Raw genomic sequence first — 15,000 nt, 5'->3', positions numbered from 1 at the left:
ACAAAACAAGTTTGAGACAGTTGGTAAGAGTATGACAGTTATGGGATGACAACGTTAGCGGCACATATTATCGTTCTTAATATTAATAAAGTAATATGTGAAATACGTTCGTTAGCTTGCTACCTATTCCTCAACATGCCTCTGCAGCTTGTTGGCTAACTAACGCTAGCAGCAGCTAGTTAGCAAGCCATGCTACATGCTAGTCGTGCTGCATTTGGGAATATGTCTGAGTTCAGAGCTTTGGTTAGTTATTTCTGTCATTGGCTTTACAGAATCATGACTCAAAGACCTAAGGTCGGTTATGTATAAAATAACGAAACTTTAGCTTTAGCCCTAGAGCTAACGCTAATGCTGAGCTGGTGATGTTAGCAAGTGTTGATGAAACCTCGTAAACAACAGTTAACAGTTAAAATGAAAATTGTCATTGGTGTCGTGAGAAAACAGTTGATTTCTGGCGAGAATTCTGCCAGTAGCTAGACAATAATGTAAGAATTTAATAGTTACCTTGCGTTAACTAACCGTACTTTTTCATTCATTCATTAAGATCGTCTGAATGACCTTTAAAGACTGATATTGATTCAGGCTGAGACCTGTAACTTTACAGATAACGGCTGGTACTATCCTGTTTTAACTTGACAGCGCTGATGCTCCTGTTTTAAGAGGTTGCATAAGCAGGGTATATATATATATATATACATATAGTAGGGACTTGCACTTGGCAGTTTTTAAGCCTGTTTGTAGAATATTTGACTTCCAACTTCAGGATACACTTCCCAATACATGCATAAGGAATATAGACTGTATTCAAGTTTAAATACACAACACTGTAAGAGCAGAATCCTCTAGAACCAGTGTGTAATACTCAGCACAAGATCCGTAATCCTAATACAATTTATACATTTAAACAATTATTATGTGATGAAAGCAAAGTATTGTTTTCTTTAAATACAATCACATATAACCTTTGTAGAGACATCTTATACAACAAACAATGTTGCCAAGCAGATCTTTGATTGATTTATTATTAAAGGGTTATAATTCTGAGATATTGACAAAATCCCCCCCCCCCTCCCCAACAGACTGGTCTCATCCAAAGGTTTCAAAGTACCTTGGTGGTAGCAGAGCACAGTAATGACAAGCTGACACCTATTACACTCAGTGCCATCACAGCAGCCAGTAAGCTGGGCGGAGAGGTGTCTTGTCTGGTCGCTGGAACAGACTGCTCAAAGGTAGGTGATGCTTTTCGGGCTGACTTGCTTGAAATCCAATGAAACTTGTGATAATTTAGATCTAGGCTATTATAGATTCCATGCGTGTGAGTGTTTTTTCTTGCTTTTATTGCATCAAATACAGACAGATATTAAGACAAACACCATGTAACTTTAAGTCATAGATAAGTGACAACATAAAAGAAGGACAACAACAAAATGTATTGGAGTGTGTTTTAAATGTGTACATGGAGATACACAGACTCTGAAAGAGTGCCAGTGTAGTAAACTGGATTCATCCAGATTTCTTTTTTTCTCAGATTGCAGAGGAAATCGCTAAAGTACAAGGTGTGAATAAAGTTCTGGTGGCCCAACATGATTCTTACAAAGGTTCTCTCCCAGGTATGTAGCTTGAAACCTGTTGGATAACGTAGAATATGTTTTATGAAAATAGGGGGGGGGGGGGGGGGTATACTGAGCATGCACATTCTTTTTCAGCAAGACTATGCTTCATATCCACACTCAGTCACACACATTGACGCCTGGAAACAATACAACCGCAGTCTTCTACTGCTGGCCGGTGAGAAGCTTCTGAGCAATTGGGGGCTGAGTGGCTTGCTCAAGGACATCTAAACAGTATCTGCTTTTTTTAAATAGGTGTTCTGGGGTTTGAACTAGCAACCTCCAATCATGAGCTGGCCTCTCCCATTGTTTGAGTGGAAAATAAATATGCCCTCTTTTTTTCTGTAGAGGAGTTGACTCCACTTATCTTGGCAACCCAACAGCAATTCAACTTCACCCACATCCTTGCTGGTGCATCTGCCTTTGGGAAGGTAAGACATGGGCAAGAGCATTGCCTATATGATTTTTGTTTTTGTTTTTTTGAATGTATTAGTGATATTTTGGCTGAATCTATGATGTATCTTTCACTGACATGTATTTAATCTCTAATATCTCACTTTCCTCACATAAGCGCATCTGTGAAGTTACAGATGACGACAACAAAATTACACTATATACTGACTTTCCCTTGATGTAAACACTTTACTACTGATCTGTGCATATTTACATTTCCATACTTATTCACCATTTTGTTTGACAGAACCTGCTCCCCAGAGTGGCTGCCAAGTTGGACGTTGCCCTAATTTCAGATATTATTGAGATCAAGTCTCCAGACACGTTTGTCAGAACCATATATGCTGGTAACCACTGTCATTGTATTATAATAATGCATTTTTCATTTCATTTTCATTCTTGACTAGTATTGAAATGTGTCCGAAGAAACTTTAAAGAAATATGGATCATTTTATCAGAATTTGTGACAGCTTTAAATGATCACGTAGCTCTGACTTTGATTACCAATGAGTTTTCTTGAAAGAGTTTTTAAATAGCTTTTCTTAATAATGTTTTGTTGTTGTTGTTGTTGTTGTTTGTATTACATAGGGAATGCTCTTAGCACAGTGAAATGTAATGAGAGCATCAAGATGGTCACAGTTAGAGGGACATCGTTTGAGCCAGCAGCAGTAGAGGGAGGAAGTGCCGCAACAGAAGACGGTATAGTAGCCAACAGAATTAACCATACAGATATGCTATAGATAAGATAAGCCTGGACTGTTTGTGACATTCATTGTTTTACATCATTTACTATATTGTTTTACAATTCTGTGTTAAAGTGCTATTATTAGATCAACACCTAGAAGTTTTCTTCATAAAAAAATAACCTACTGTACATCTACAAAGCTCATCTTTGGTATTTTTTTTAATCATAATTTCTAATAGATGTTTCCTTCTTTTTAGTACAATGATATGATTAATAGTCATCGGTTGATCCTCTAATTTGTTGATTGCAGTGGCTGCATCCTCACCCATTGGGGTATCTGAGTGGCTGGAACAGAGCCTGACCAAGAATGACCGTCCGGAGCTGACCAGCGCCAAGGTTGTGGTGTCAGGAGGTACGAAGTCATTAATTTCATTTTTCCTTTAGCATTACTAATATGGTCAGAGCAATGTTTTCCAAAGAGTCATTCAGACCCCTCTGGTGGGTTGGCCTGGAAGATTTAAAATGGTTCCCCGTATTCTAGAGATTTGTCTTGTCGTCGATGCACTCCCTAACTCCCCACATTGTATGGTGGACTGAACAAAATATTGCAGTCTTGTAGGCAGGTACCATAAAAACAATCTAAATTAGCTTGGCCAGCTTACTCTGTATGCTAGAAAATCAGTTTGGGTTTTCAAGAAAATTCAGCAGCATTTGGGATCAAATTAATTTGTTGTTATCTCAAAATTAGATTTTCTGTGTTTTCTTTCACAGGAAGGGGCTTGAAGAGTGGAGACAACTTCAAGCTGCTTTACGACCTTGCTGACAAAATGAATGCCGCAGGTGAGATGGTGGTAACATGAGAATGTTATTTTGTATCACGCATTATCTGTCTGATTGCTTTTACTTAAGTGGGTTTTAAATGATATAGTGTTCTATTTTCAGTCGGTGCATCCAGAGCTGCAGTGGATGCTGGATATGTGCCTAACGATATGCAGGTTGGACAGACGGGCAAGATTGTAGCACCAGTAAGTTATTCCTCTTCTCAGGTGGCTACTGAACATACAGTATGGTGCCACATCAAATTATCCACATCAATTAAGAAAATTAATAACACACATTTTCCAGCTCTTATCACATGGGAAAGTGAATAGTTGCACACTAAATATGCTGAAGTGCAACAATTCTGGACTCCCATTTGCATTTTTGATATGGAGCAGAACCTTCATCAGAACATCAGTCTGTTTTAAAAGTGTGCAAATCGCAAATACCAGTTACTTTTGACAAATGCCTGTTACTTCTCCTTTATACAGCGTTCCCGAAATTCAGTATGATCAGGATGGCCCCTTTACCCTTTTAAAAAGGTTAATGTACCATTATCTGATTCAGCTGGGATAGCCCAGCTGTGATTATCCACACATTAGGCCCCATGAAATGTACTTGATGGCACATTTAGCGCCCTAAATGATTTAGCTGATCCATTAGAGCAGACTGCTCAGAGCCTCAGACCAGGCCAGCCTGTCTAAATTGGATTTCCCCAACATTTTGACAAGCTTGCTGAAATTGGCTGAGTGAATGAAATGTAATTTGTATCGTATATGTGTTTTTTTTTCTCCCCTGCCATCTGAAAATATTGTATTATTCATTACAATGTAGTACACAATACTATTCACATACAAAGTACCCACAAACAGCCACGGTGCCAGGAATTCAATTTTGGATGGGCCAAAGTAATTTTGGGTGGGGCATTTACAGAATTGACTGTTTGCCCTCCTTTGACGGTTTCCAACTGCGACAGTTTGTATTTATTACAAGCGCTATACTAGGGCTGTGCGATTAATCGATTTTGAATCGTAATCGAATTAATTAGTTAGGACGATGTTAAAAAAATGAAAATCGTAAAATCGTTTTTTTTTTTTTTTTTTTTTTTTTAATTTTTTTTTTTTTTTTTTAATTAAATTTTCACTTTAACTAGGGTAAGTACGTTACGCGGGGCGGCTCTCTCTCATGTTTGCATGCTGCTACTTGTCCATTCTCCCTGCTGTAAAGTCTCTCTAGAGGCTGTGATACTGGCTAAAGACAGCAGCGCAATGGACTTATTTCAACACCTCCGACCAAAAAGCACAGAGTGAGCACTGAGCGCAGCTTGTTGCACTGCGGGCTGTAGCCTACAAGATAACGATTGCCACAACACACTCACGCACGCACACGAACACAGACGTTATCACCGGACGATGAAACGTTGCCTTTACAGTTCACATAATAACAAAACAACACGTGAGGCTACCGAGTACTGATAGATTGGCTGTATTCATGGCTGTAAGTTATCAGCCTCAGCTGACTCACCTGTCCCTGTGTGTCTGAATTTCCCCCTAACTGCTATCGCAGTTCCACGCATTCCTGTTGTGACTTTGTGTTATTCTAGTACAGATATAACTCCGAGCACGGGTGGTCGCTTAGACACTAATATAATTATCTCACGGAGGAACACGCAAATCCACCAGTGTCAAGTTAGCAAGCAACAGCCAGGAAGTTAAGCATAGCAGCGGCAAGCTAAAACAGGAAGTTGAGTTGTTCTACCTTCAGAGTAAAAGCGTAAATTGTCAATTATGGAAAAAAGGGGGAAAAAGAGCTCTGCAGGGCAACACATGTTTAGAGAAGTATAATAGTATAATAAATCGAAATCGAAATCGAAAATCGAGTTTTGAGAGAAAAAATCGTCAATTTTAGTTTTAGGCAAAATCGCACAGCCCTACGCTATACTACATGCAGGTATATTGCTCAATTTGTGCAAAAATGAAAAACAGTATCCTGTCTATCATGTTGGTTGTTATCTGTCATGTGTTTCAGTGCGCCAAAAACATATCGTCGGCCTGTTGAGTCTTAACTGCAAAATAACGATCAGTAACAAGGCTGCACAAGTTTTATAGACACTCTTTGAGCTTCAATTAACTCAGTTAACTTAAGGTTTCATACTAAAGAATCTAGTCTGTTTATGAAATGGCCATGCTGAGCAGAACGAGCTCAATGAAAGAAAGAGTAACCATGTGCATTACGCACGCATAGTACTGTGTACCGCTCCATTTACCAGGCTTTCACAACTAATTGCATCATGAAAGTCAATATTCCAAGACATCGCCCTTCCAGTCTATAGTGACATGCCAATTAGAATGCCTACTCATTCATTTCCTCTCAGTATTAAGCACCCCCAAGGTGCCTGAAGCGTGCGTTGTCCGCGATGCCTCCTCAGCCCCGTGGGCAACTCCGCTCTATTCTTGCGCATCATATTTCCTTCTGTGAGGAACCTGAATATAACACCGGTTACGGCGATAGTTACCCACTAACGGTTGAGCCGCTGTCCAAAGAAGAGCGAGGTGAAGCTTGTGTGATGAAAAGTGTCTGAGCTGCCGGTTCAGGGAAGTTTGGAGACAGGCAGAGGAGCGCAGGAGGAGTGACGCGCCTGAACGCAACTCTCGGGCTCTGAGATCAAAGTGTTGCTACTAGGTAGGGGAGTGGTGTAGACACGTCTTTTCCTTTTTTAGGAGGGAAACTTGGTAACACTTTATAATAAGCATGAGTAAATACTTTATTCGTCATTTATAAAGCATTGTTCAAAGAAAGCATTAGTTCATACTAAGCATTATTAAGTAATTCATAAACACATTTATAAATGTTTTATTCCTGAATAATAAACTAATCTAGAATGTATTTAACAATTGTATTTAATTTATAAATGCTTTGTAAGGCATAGATAATCCTTATTTTGCTTAACTAACAACTACCAGGTACCTTAATTAGATGGGGCGTGTCTAGGGGGTGACTACCCCCTGAAATCTGATTGATGACCCCAAAATCCTGAGGGCGTCCGTGGCCGACATTACTGTCTTTCAGAGGCTGTAGCGGGCTCATTTTTAAAGTTAGAGTGAAGAGCCTGATATCATATGAAACTGGAAGACCGAAGGCATCCATAGGTATCAGCCATGTCATGCATGCTAGCTTGTGTGCAAGGGGGCTAATTAATGCTCCAAATTTAGGCTAAATTTAGGCGAGGGAAAAACTGGCATGGCCATTTTCAGAGTGTTCCCCTGACCTCTCACCCCGAGATATCTGAATGAGAATGGGTTATTGGGTTAGATGCGTACCCACGAGTCTCCCCGTTACAGATAAGGTAGCATTTTTCAAAGCCTTGGCAGGTATGCATTTACATAAATTTTGTAATTAAGCCAATGCTTTGAAAAATGTTACCTTATCTGTGAAGGGGAGAGTCGTACAGAACCCATTCTCATTCAGATTCGAGGTGAGAGGTCAAGGGACCCCTTTGAAAAGGGCCATGCCAGTTTTTCCCTTGCCAAAATTTAGCCTAACTTGATACCTTCGTCTAGTTTCATATGACACTATGCTCTTCACTCTAGCTTTAAAAATGAGCCCACTACAGCCTCTGAATTTGAAATACAGTAATGTCGGCCGCAGGTTTTTTTGGCTGGCTAATCAGATTTCAGGGGTGGCCACCCATAGACACGCCCCTTGTAATTAAGGTAGGTAGTTAGTAGTAAGTATTTTGTGTCACCTCAGCTAAAATGAGAACTATGCCTTACAAAGCATTTATAAATAAGATTAAATACAATTGTTAAATACATTATAGAATAGCTTATTAATCAGCAATAAAACCTTTATAACTGTTTATGGATTGCTTAGTAATGTATGAACAATGCTTTATAAATGATGAATAAGTATTTACTATTACTTAAGTAATGCTTAATATTGTGCAGTTATTATAAAGTGTTACCGGTAACTTTTTTTTGTCTTTGTGTATTAAAATTTTAACTTGAAGGCCGTGGGTTCGAACCCCGGTCCCTCCCAGGTCTTTTCTGTGTGGAGTTTGCATGTTCTCGTCGTGTTTGTGTGTTTTCCTCTGGGTACTCCTGTTAACTCCCACCATCAAAGACATGTATGTTAGGGTTATTGGGGGATGTGGGGCTGTAAAAACCCACTTGCTACAGAAACCGCAATCGCAGTCTTCCTCTGTATGAGGAAGATCGCCCGGAGGCCGTTGGCATCGCGTGGTTGCGTCCCTATGCTCCACTTAAGGAGCCTACAGGGAATAAGAAGAATAAAACGCCGCGGTAGCCCACAAAGATTAATTCTGTCTCCTCTATTACCGATTTAAGTGTAATTTGTTGTTAGTGAATTTAGTGCTATCAAAGGAACAAGTGTTCAGTAACACTTAAGTCTCTGTGATGTTTACAGATGGTTAGTCTCTGAATTGTTCAGTGTAATCAAAGCTGTCAGAGGTTATACCTGAGCAGTTTTTCAGGGGAGTATCACTTTTAGGGAACAGCTTGGCAGCATAGGAGCGCGACTGTCAAATTCTGGCCTCTTGGTGTCACTGAACAATAGGCTGCATGTAAAGAAGTGTGCATCCACACCTGAGCGACAGTGTGTGAACTGCAGAAATATATTGTGATAGGACCATCCTGTGCAGGGTTCCTACACAGGTCCTGAAAGTCTGGAAAAGTATTAAAAATGCATTTGATTTTTTCCAGGTCTTGGGAATTTTGGGGTGGGGGGGAGGAATGGTGTAGTTCAGTGTGGTTTGAGTCCACAGTTTGGTCTTATTACCCAGCCAGTGTCAGCATGCATTATTACAGTATATCAAATACCCACCAAAATCAAATCCAGTCAAGAACATAGGATCTGCCTGGAAAAATAATGGAATTGTAAAATGGAAAGCGTGTAGGAACCCTGCCAATCATCTCACATACCGTATTCTGATATTTGTCGCTGTGAAGAACAATGTTCGTCTCTACAGTGATGACCTAGTTAGCAGGGGCAAGATTGATACAAATTTATTCATTAGAAAAAAAAACATCTCATATCCGAGGGGGTCATAATAATAATAATACCTATCTGCATAAATCATATTTAACAACACCAGACAAAATCTTCAAAACAAATGGTCTGGAAAAAGTATGATTTATTTTTCAATTGAAAATGTGCAGGAACTATGTGTATGAGTTTGGACAATCATTTACGAATATGTTGCTCTTTCTAGCAGGGTAGGAAATTAGTCGGGGGCAAAAGCAAAGGATGCCCATAAAAACTATGATCGAGGGGCAAAAATTGCCCCAAAGATTTTGATCATTTTATTTACATTCAATTAATTTAATTTCCATTTTTCCATCTCTAGCACACACTCCGCACCTGCAAGCTGTTTTCCAGAAACAGACAATGAAGAACAGACACAAACAGCGCTGATGTTCACACTACACATTAGCGACTTCAGGGTTGCCACTGTTTTGTAGTGATTCATTTCAAGGACTTTTCAAGCAATAAAGCCGTGGAAAAAAGAGATTAAAAGAAAAATGTATATCCACCACAGGTTACCTAGGCGACCAGCCGCATATTTGAGCTAAGAACGCCTATGAGAGAGCACAACAGCCAGTGACAGCTAGCTCAGCAATCAGCAAATCGCTATATACTTGTAGCCTATGCAGAGAGTGACACTGTAGATAGGAATAACATGTATCAAGCTTGGTCCAGTGCTATATGACATACAAATTGTATCATACGCGAGATTACGGAGTGCACAAGGGCAAGGCTCAAACTCGGAGATTCCGGTAGGCTAAATTCAAGCACTTTGAAGGACCTCTTTATAAAGCCAGGTACTTTCAAGTACTTTCCAGACCAGTGGCAACCCTGAACCTTAATGCACCACTTTTTTAAGTGCCCGCCAAATTTAGTAAATGCCCCAATTTTCTAGACAGTGGGGCAAAAGTTGCCCCCAAAATATTTTTTTAAATGTCCTACATTGCTTTCTAGTAGATGCAGATTCAATTGTCTTTGCCTAGCCAGTGGAATACAGTAGTGTTTGATGCACTTCGTTTTTAGACTGCATAGTTTTATGTTCACAAATTAATGCTCTGCTCTTTGAGACTCCAGCAGCAACATTGAATAATCCCTGAAATATTCATATGGCAGTGCATTAAGAGCCAATGACAGCACTGATCTCTGCCACACATCAGCCAGCACCCTCCTTCCCCTCGCATAGAGCACACATTCTTAGCTATCATGCCATTGGCCAGCTGATAGATCACACATTCTTAGCTACCATGCCATTGGCCAGCTGATAGATCACACATTCTTAGCTATCATGCCATTGGCCAGCTGATAGATCACACATTCTTAGTTATCATGCCATTGGCCAGCTGTGTGCTTGCCGTAGATTTTGAGGTGTAATTCTCTAAAGGCTTGAAACTGCGCTTCATGTCTACAAGCAACTAACACTTACTTGTACATGGTTGTCCTGCTCATGTTCTGTTCACAGGAGTTGTACATTGCTGTTGGTATCTCTGGAGCTATTCAACATCTGGCTGGAATGAAAGACAGCAAGGTACAGTCACTTGGGCAACATGCCGCCCACCACCACACATTGTTTTTCTGTGAATTTGTCTGATATTTACTACTTTTACCAACAAGGGTATGACACTTTTAACCTCACATACATTTTTGACTAAATTGCAGGTAGGCCTAGATTTCAGAGTCTGGTCTGTGGGCAAATTTTGCAAAACATTTGTTTCTACAGAGAAATCAATACCACAGGACGTACGTTAATTTCAGTATTCAACAGATATGCGCCTCTTCTAACCTGAGCAATTTCTGGGCAAGAGAATGAATATATATTTCAGCTTTTTCTCAAACGTACCCAGTAACAGTCAAGCCTACCTGCACACACACTAGTGGAAAACATAGACAATTAAACAATTAATTTGATTAAGTGCAGCAAATGTATGTGTAAGGAGTTGATTGATTTCTGTTTTGTGCATGTTATTCTAAACATGTGCTTTTTTATTCAGACTATTGTTGCCATCAACAAGGATCCAGAGGCTCCCATTTTCCAGGTGGCTGACTATGGCTTGGTAGCTGATCTTTTCAAGGTGAGCGAGTCTTTGACTGATATTTCTGGAGTCATGTCAAGATGGCGTTACCGTAGGAAACAACCAAGCAGTGAGGCCAAAACGCTACACTACTCATCGCTGCAAATCACCAACTACCTGGACAGACACCGCATGTTTCGATAGGCAGGTGTCCAGACTGACAATCAGAATATAACATTTGCCATCTCGCTGATAAATTTTGCACGATGCATTATTCCACCTAATGGAAATGTGCAACTGATGAATTATTGATTTGTTGAATTAATGAGGTGAGTTGTGGCTTGCCATTAAGCGAGAGGCACAGAGGCCTCCCACAAGCTATAAAAGGTGTTTAATAGTTACCTAGGTAACTATTAAATAGGTTTATATTCGGCCTCTTCTCGCCACCCCCTTTACACGCTTAGTTGCTTTCTTGTGTCTCGCTGGTACTTGAGCATAGCAAGCCAGGAGGTTGGCACAACAAACACTGCAGTCCAGTGCTGCGGCTGAAAGGCTAGTAGCTCATATTTTCATGCGTGTGCGCTTGGTCATGTTTTATTTAGCCCCCTCAGTAGTGCATGAGCAGCCCAGGTGTCCCGCTAAACTCCGCAGAAGTGATGAGTAATAATAGCTAGTGGCAGTTGAGTTGTGACCTACTGGGTGAGATCACCTTACATGTGATCACTCCTCAGATAACCGATTAAAATGGATGGGCTTTCTCCTTTTTCTCCAATGGAAAATTGATACCCGGGACTACCTCCGTTGGTGGCTGACGATTTAGTTTGTCGTCGTTTGGCTCGGAAGGGAAGCCGTTCAAACAGTTTTGTACTCAAATTTACCACATAAAAGGTATTGGAACGTGTCCCCTTAAGGGCCACGCAACCGTCATAATCAATGCATTTGTTCATGGGACAAATGCATCCCTAGTAAAACCTTGCTCTGCGTTTAGCAACCCTGCAGACACCATGATGAATGTTTGTACGCCTGCTGTTGTCTAGATAAATCTCAGATGACAGTCTGTTTGTGCATGACTGTATGTATAATAAGCCCATAAATCTTAACGTGGAATATACTGGGGATGCTTAAAATGACAGCTGCTGCTGAACAACTCCCCATTTGTAAAACCTGCAAATATATTAAGTGGATGCAGCAATGAGTGATGCAGAATTTCATTGCAATACGTTGTATTTTACATAGACATTTCCACAGTGCCTGCATTTAGGTCTAGTAAACAAATGGTTAACTCACTACAGTGTAGCAATTACAAAAGCATGTGCATTTTCAGGATTGGAAAACACACTCTTAACACATTGACTGCCAGCCGTTTTTTTCTTGCTGTAGGTAGCTTCTGCCAAGCCGTTTTTTGAGGATTGTGGCTCATTTTACAAGAGCCGAGGATTATTTTCTGCTTGGAGTTTGTGAACATACAATATCTCAAAAGTACTAATAGAATGTGTACTTTCTCTGTCTAAAAGAGTTAGTTTGTAGAGTTAGTAGTTATGTAAGCATTAGCAGTTGAATACAGCATGGTTTTAGAGTCAGAAAAAATATTCAGAGATAAACGGCTTTTTGTGAAATTGATAGAACAGTCACTTTAACCATTCATTTTTGGCTCTCTCTCTCTCTCCCTCTCTAGCTCTCTCTCTCTCTCTCTCTCTCTCCCTTCCTCTCGCTCTCCCTCCCTCTCTCTCTCTCTCTCTCTCTCTCTCCCTCCCTCTCGCTCTCCCTCCCTCTCTCTCTCTCTCCCTCCCTCTCGGGAGGGAGACGCACTAGGTTTAATCCTAGTGGGAGAGGGAGAGAGAGAGAGAGAGAGAGAGAGAGAGAGAGAGAGAGAGAGAGAGAGAGAGAGAGAGAGAGAGAGAGAGAGAGAGAGAGAGAGAGAGAGAGAGAGAGAGAGGGAGGGAGGGAGAGAGAGAGAGAGAGAGGGAGAGAGCGAGAGGGAGAGTTGCTTCAACTCCTCCCTCCGTGGGCGTTCTTCTTGGCTGCAGCGGCCGTCACAAGCTTGTCACCAGTCTGAGTGCTTTGCTGCTGTCCTGTGCCTGTCTGCACGGCCGCTGTTTGAGGAAGTCGGCATGGACTCGCTCGCTTCTTGGAGTTTTGGTTGAGAGAAGCTTTTGCGATTCTGGTCATATTTATGCTGCGTGTTTCAAAGTGTGTTCCACCTGTAATGTATTATGTAAATTTGCAATCCCGCATCGCCAGCAATCAGCGCGAAAACGAGAGCGTTTTCCCCCATCCATTTTCATGAGAATGGCTGGGGTGAGAATGGCGTGACAAGTTAAAAAAATGCTTGCCTTCCTCTAGTCAGGAGAGCACTGTTGCCACTTAGTGGGTCGGTGGAATGGGTTGTAAACGTTCGGTGGCTCCAATAATTATATAAGAGATGTAAAAGGGTTAGATGCACATCCCACGGTCAAAAAAAAAATAATAATTTTTTTGACGACTCAACTCGTCGTTGGCAGTGAACAGCTGGATTGTGTTTGACGACTCAACTCGTTCTTGGCAATTAACGTGTTAACACTATCCAATAAAATACAACTTTTATTTGCTAAACTTGAGATTTTATGCCTTGAAAATGGATTTCCATGTGTTTCACATGGTCTTGAGTTGCTGACAAGTTTACACGCGTGCGCACACAAGATATATGCCACAGTGCCTGTGTGAAATGTTTGCTGGATGATTTCTGTAATATCTTACTAGGTAAACAAGGTCCAACACCTCAACAGCTGCACCTTACCGAGGCTTTCCATGTCAAGGAAAAATGCTGGCTATTTTGTTTTTCAGATTTTTCTTCCATTTTCTCTCTAATCGTACTTGGCCAATCCCCCCGCTGTCCTGGTCATTGCTCCACCCCCTCTGCTGATCTGGGGAGAGCCGTAGACCACCACATGCTTGCTTCCTCCCATACATGTGCTGTCGCCAGCCGCTTTTTTCACCTGACAGTGAGGAGTTTCACCGGCAGGACGTAGCACGTGGGAGGATCATGCTATTTCCCCAGTCCCCCCCCCCCCCAAAAAAAGGCACCCTGACTCATACACCACCGGCTTCCCACCCACAGACACGGCCAATAGACCCTTTTCACGACGGCCATTTTGTGTCGAAAAGGCAGGGTAAACACAGGTGCGAGCAAAACACTAATGAGGGTTTCCAAATTCCAATCATGGAAGTTGGAAACCCTCATTAGTGTTTTGCTTGCACCTGTGTTTACCCTGCCTTTTCGACACAAAATGGCCCCCGTGAGAAGGGTCTATTGTGTCTGTAGGAAGGTCTGACCAAGCCGGAAGTACTGCTGCCGGCAATTGAACCCGGGTCTCTGCGGTGGTAGGCAAGTGCTTTTACCTCAACACTACCCAGACGTCCTATGCTGGGTAATATTAAGTCTGTCTACCGTCTCCTCTTCAGGCCGTTCCTGAGATGACTGAAGCATTGAACAAGTGAGGAGGAACAAAGCTCTCACCATCCCAGCTTCCAGCCCACAACTCCAACCTCAGAATTCAGACCGCGGCCACGGGGACCTGACCTCCAACACCTCTGCCTTAACACATTTCCGAAGCTATGCATGTCTGGGTGCATACTTTATATCAGTCTTCTCTCTGGCTGGCAACAGAAGAACTTTCTCAGTCTACAAATCAATGTCAGTTTTTATATACTCAATGTCCTTGAATATGGTTTTACTGTACTCAGCTTTGCTAGGGGGATATTGTACTTCGTCTATAGTAGAACATATTTTGTAATTTTATTTAACTTTCTGGCACAGTAAAGGTCATTTTTGGGAATGCTTAACTTGTCTGTGACTCTCTAATGTAGTATTTAATGCAGACCTAGAGGCTGTCTGTTTCATCTCAGATACTCTGGGAAAACTTATGGCGTGTATTAAATCGACAAGTAATGACGAGTGTTCTTATTTTGCCATGTTTCCCCTTTATTGGATTCCTTCTGCAATTCTGTCTTCTCATTATCATTATACAAAATGCCTGTTGACATGAACATGAACAAGATTAGTTTGCAATATTGCGAGGCAACTCTTGAAGGTTCATGCGATAATACTTTTCTTTCTGAGTGACAATTTATAATAGCTCCACTGTAAATCCCTCACTACATTTTGGCTGTGATGTGATGATCAAACCCATCCTGAAATATTTACACAGCTTTCAAACAAAGTCATGAAAATATTTTAGACCTGAATGATATGAAATCTATCATGTGCAGGTAGATGCCAGTTTTTAATATTATCTAGGTGTCTATGGGGCATGCTGTCCTGTAGTTTGCAAAGACTCTGTAAACACCGACTCAGCTGGGTTTGGTCAGACTCCATCCATGGCACCTGGACAAAAACCTTCTG

The 15,000-nt window shown here is 41.2% G+C and overlaps 1 protein-coding gene across 1 annotated transcript in view; it reads left to right on the top strand.

The window, feature by feature from the left end:
- The window catches only part of LOC310771835 (electron transfer flavoprotein subunit alpha, mitochondrial-like), a 14,618-nt gene extending 60 nt beyond the window's left edge, over positions 1–14,558 (top strand). Inside the window, exons 1-12 of the mRNA XM_083664349.1 lie at positions 1–23; positions 1,080–1,229; positions 1,529–1,610; positions 1,959–2,041; positions 2,311–2,410; positions 2,652–2,762; positions 3,059–3,160; positions 3,520–3,588; positions 3,691–3,773; positions 10,070–10,135; positions 10,599–10,679; positions 14,061–14,558. The exon at positions 1–23 is cut by the window's left edge and continues 60 nt beyond it. Of these exons, the coding sequence (XP_083520475.1) occupies positions 1–23; positions 1,080–1,229; positions 1,529–1,610; positions 1,959–2,041; positions 2,311–2,410; positions 2,652–2,762; positions 3,059–3,160; positions 3,520–3,588; positions 3,691–3,773; positions 10,070–10,135; positions 10,599–10,679; positions 14,061–14,096 (986 nt within the window). The 3' untranslated portion in view covers positions 14,097–14,558. The remainder of the gene's footprint in view (positions 24–1,079; positions 1,230–1,528; positions 1,611–1,958; positions 2,042–2,310; positions 2,411–2,651; positions 2,763–3,058; positions 3,161–3,519; positions 3,589–3,690; positions 3,774–10,069; positions 10,136–10,598; positions 10,680–14,060) is intronic.
- The last annotated feature ends 442 nt before the right edge of the window (positions 14,559–15,000 follow it).

Source organism: Poromitra crassiceps, assembly GCF_964638095.1.
Source record: "Poromitra crassiceps genome assembly, contig: HAP1_SCAFFOLD_1343, whole genome shotgun sequence".
Taxonomy (NCBI): Eukaryota; Metazoa; Chordata; class Actinopteri; order Beryciformes; family Melamphaidae; genus Poromitra; species Poromitra crassiceps.
This window is presented reverse-complemented; position numbering and strand designations above follow the sequence as displayed.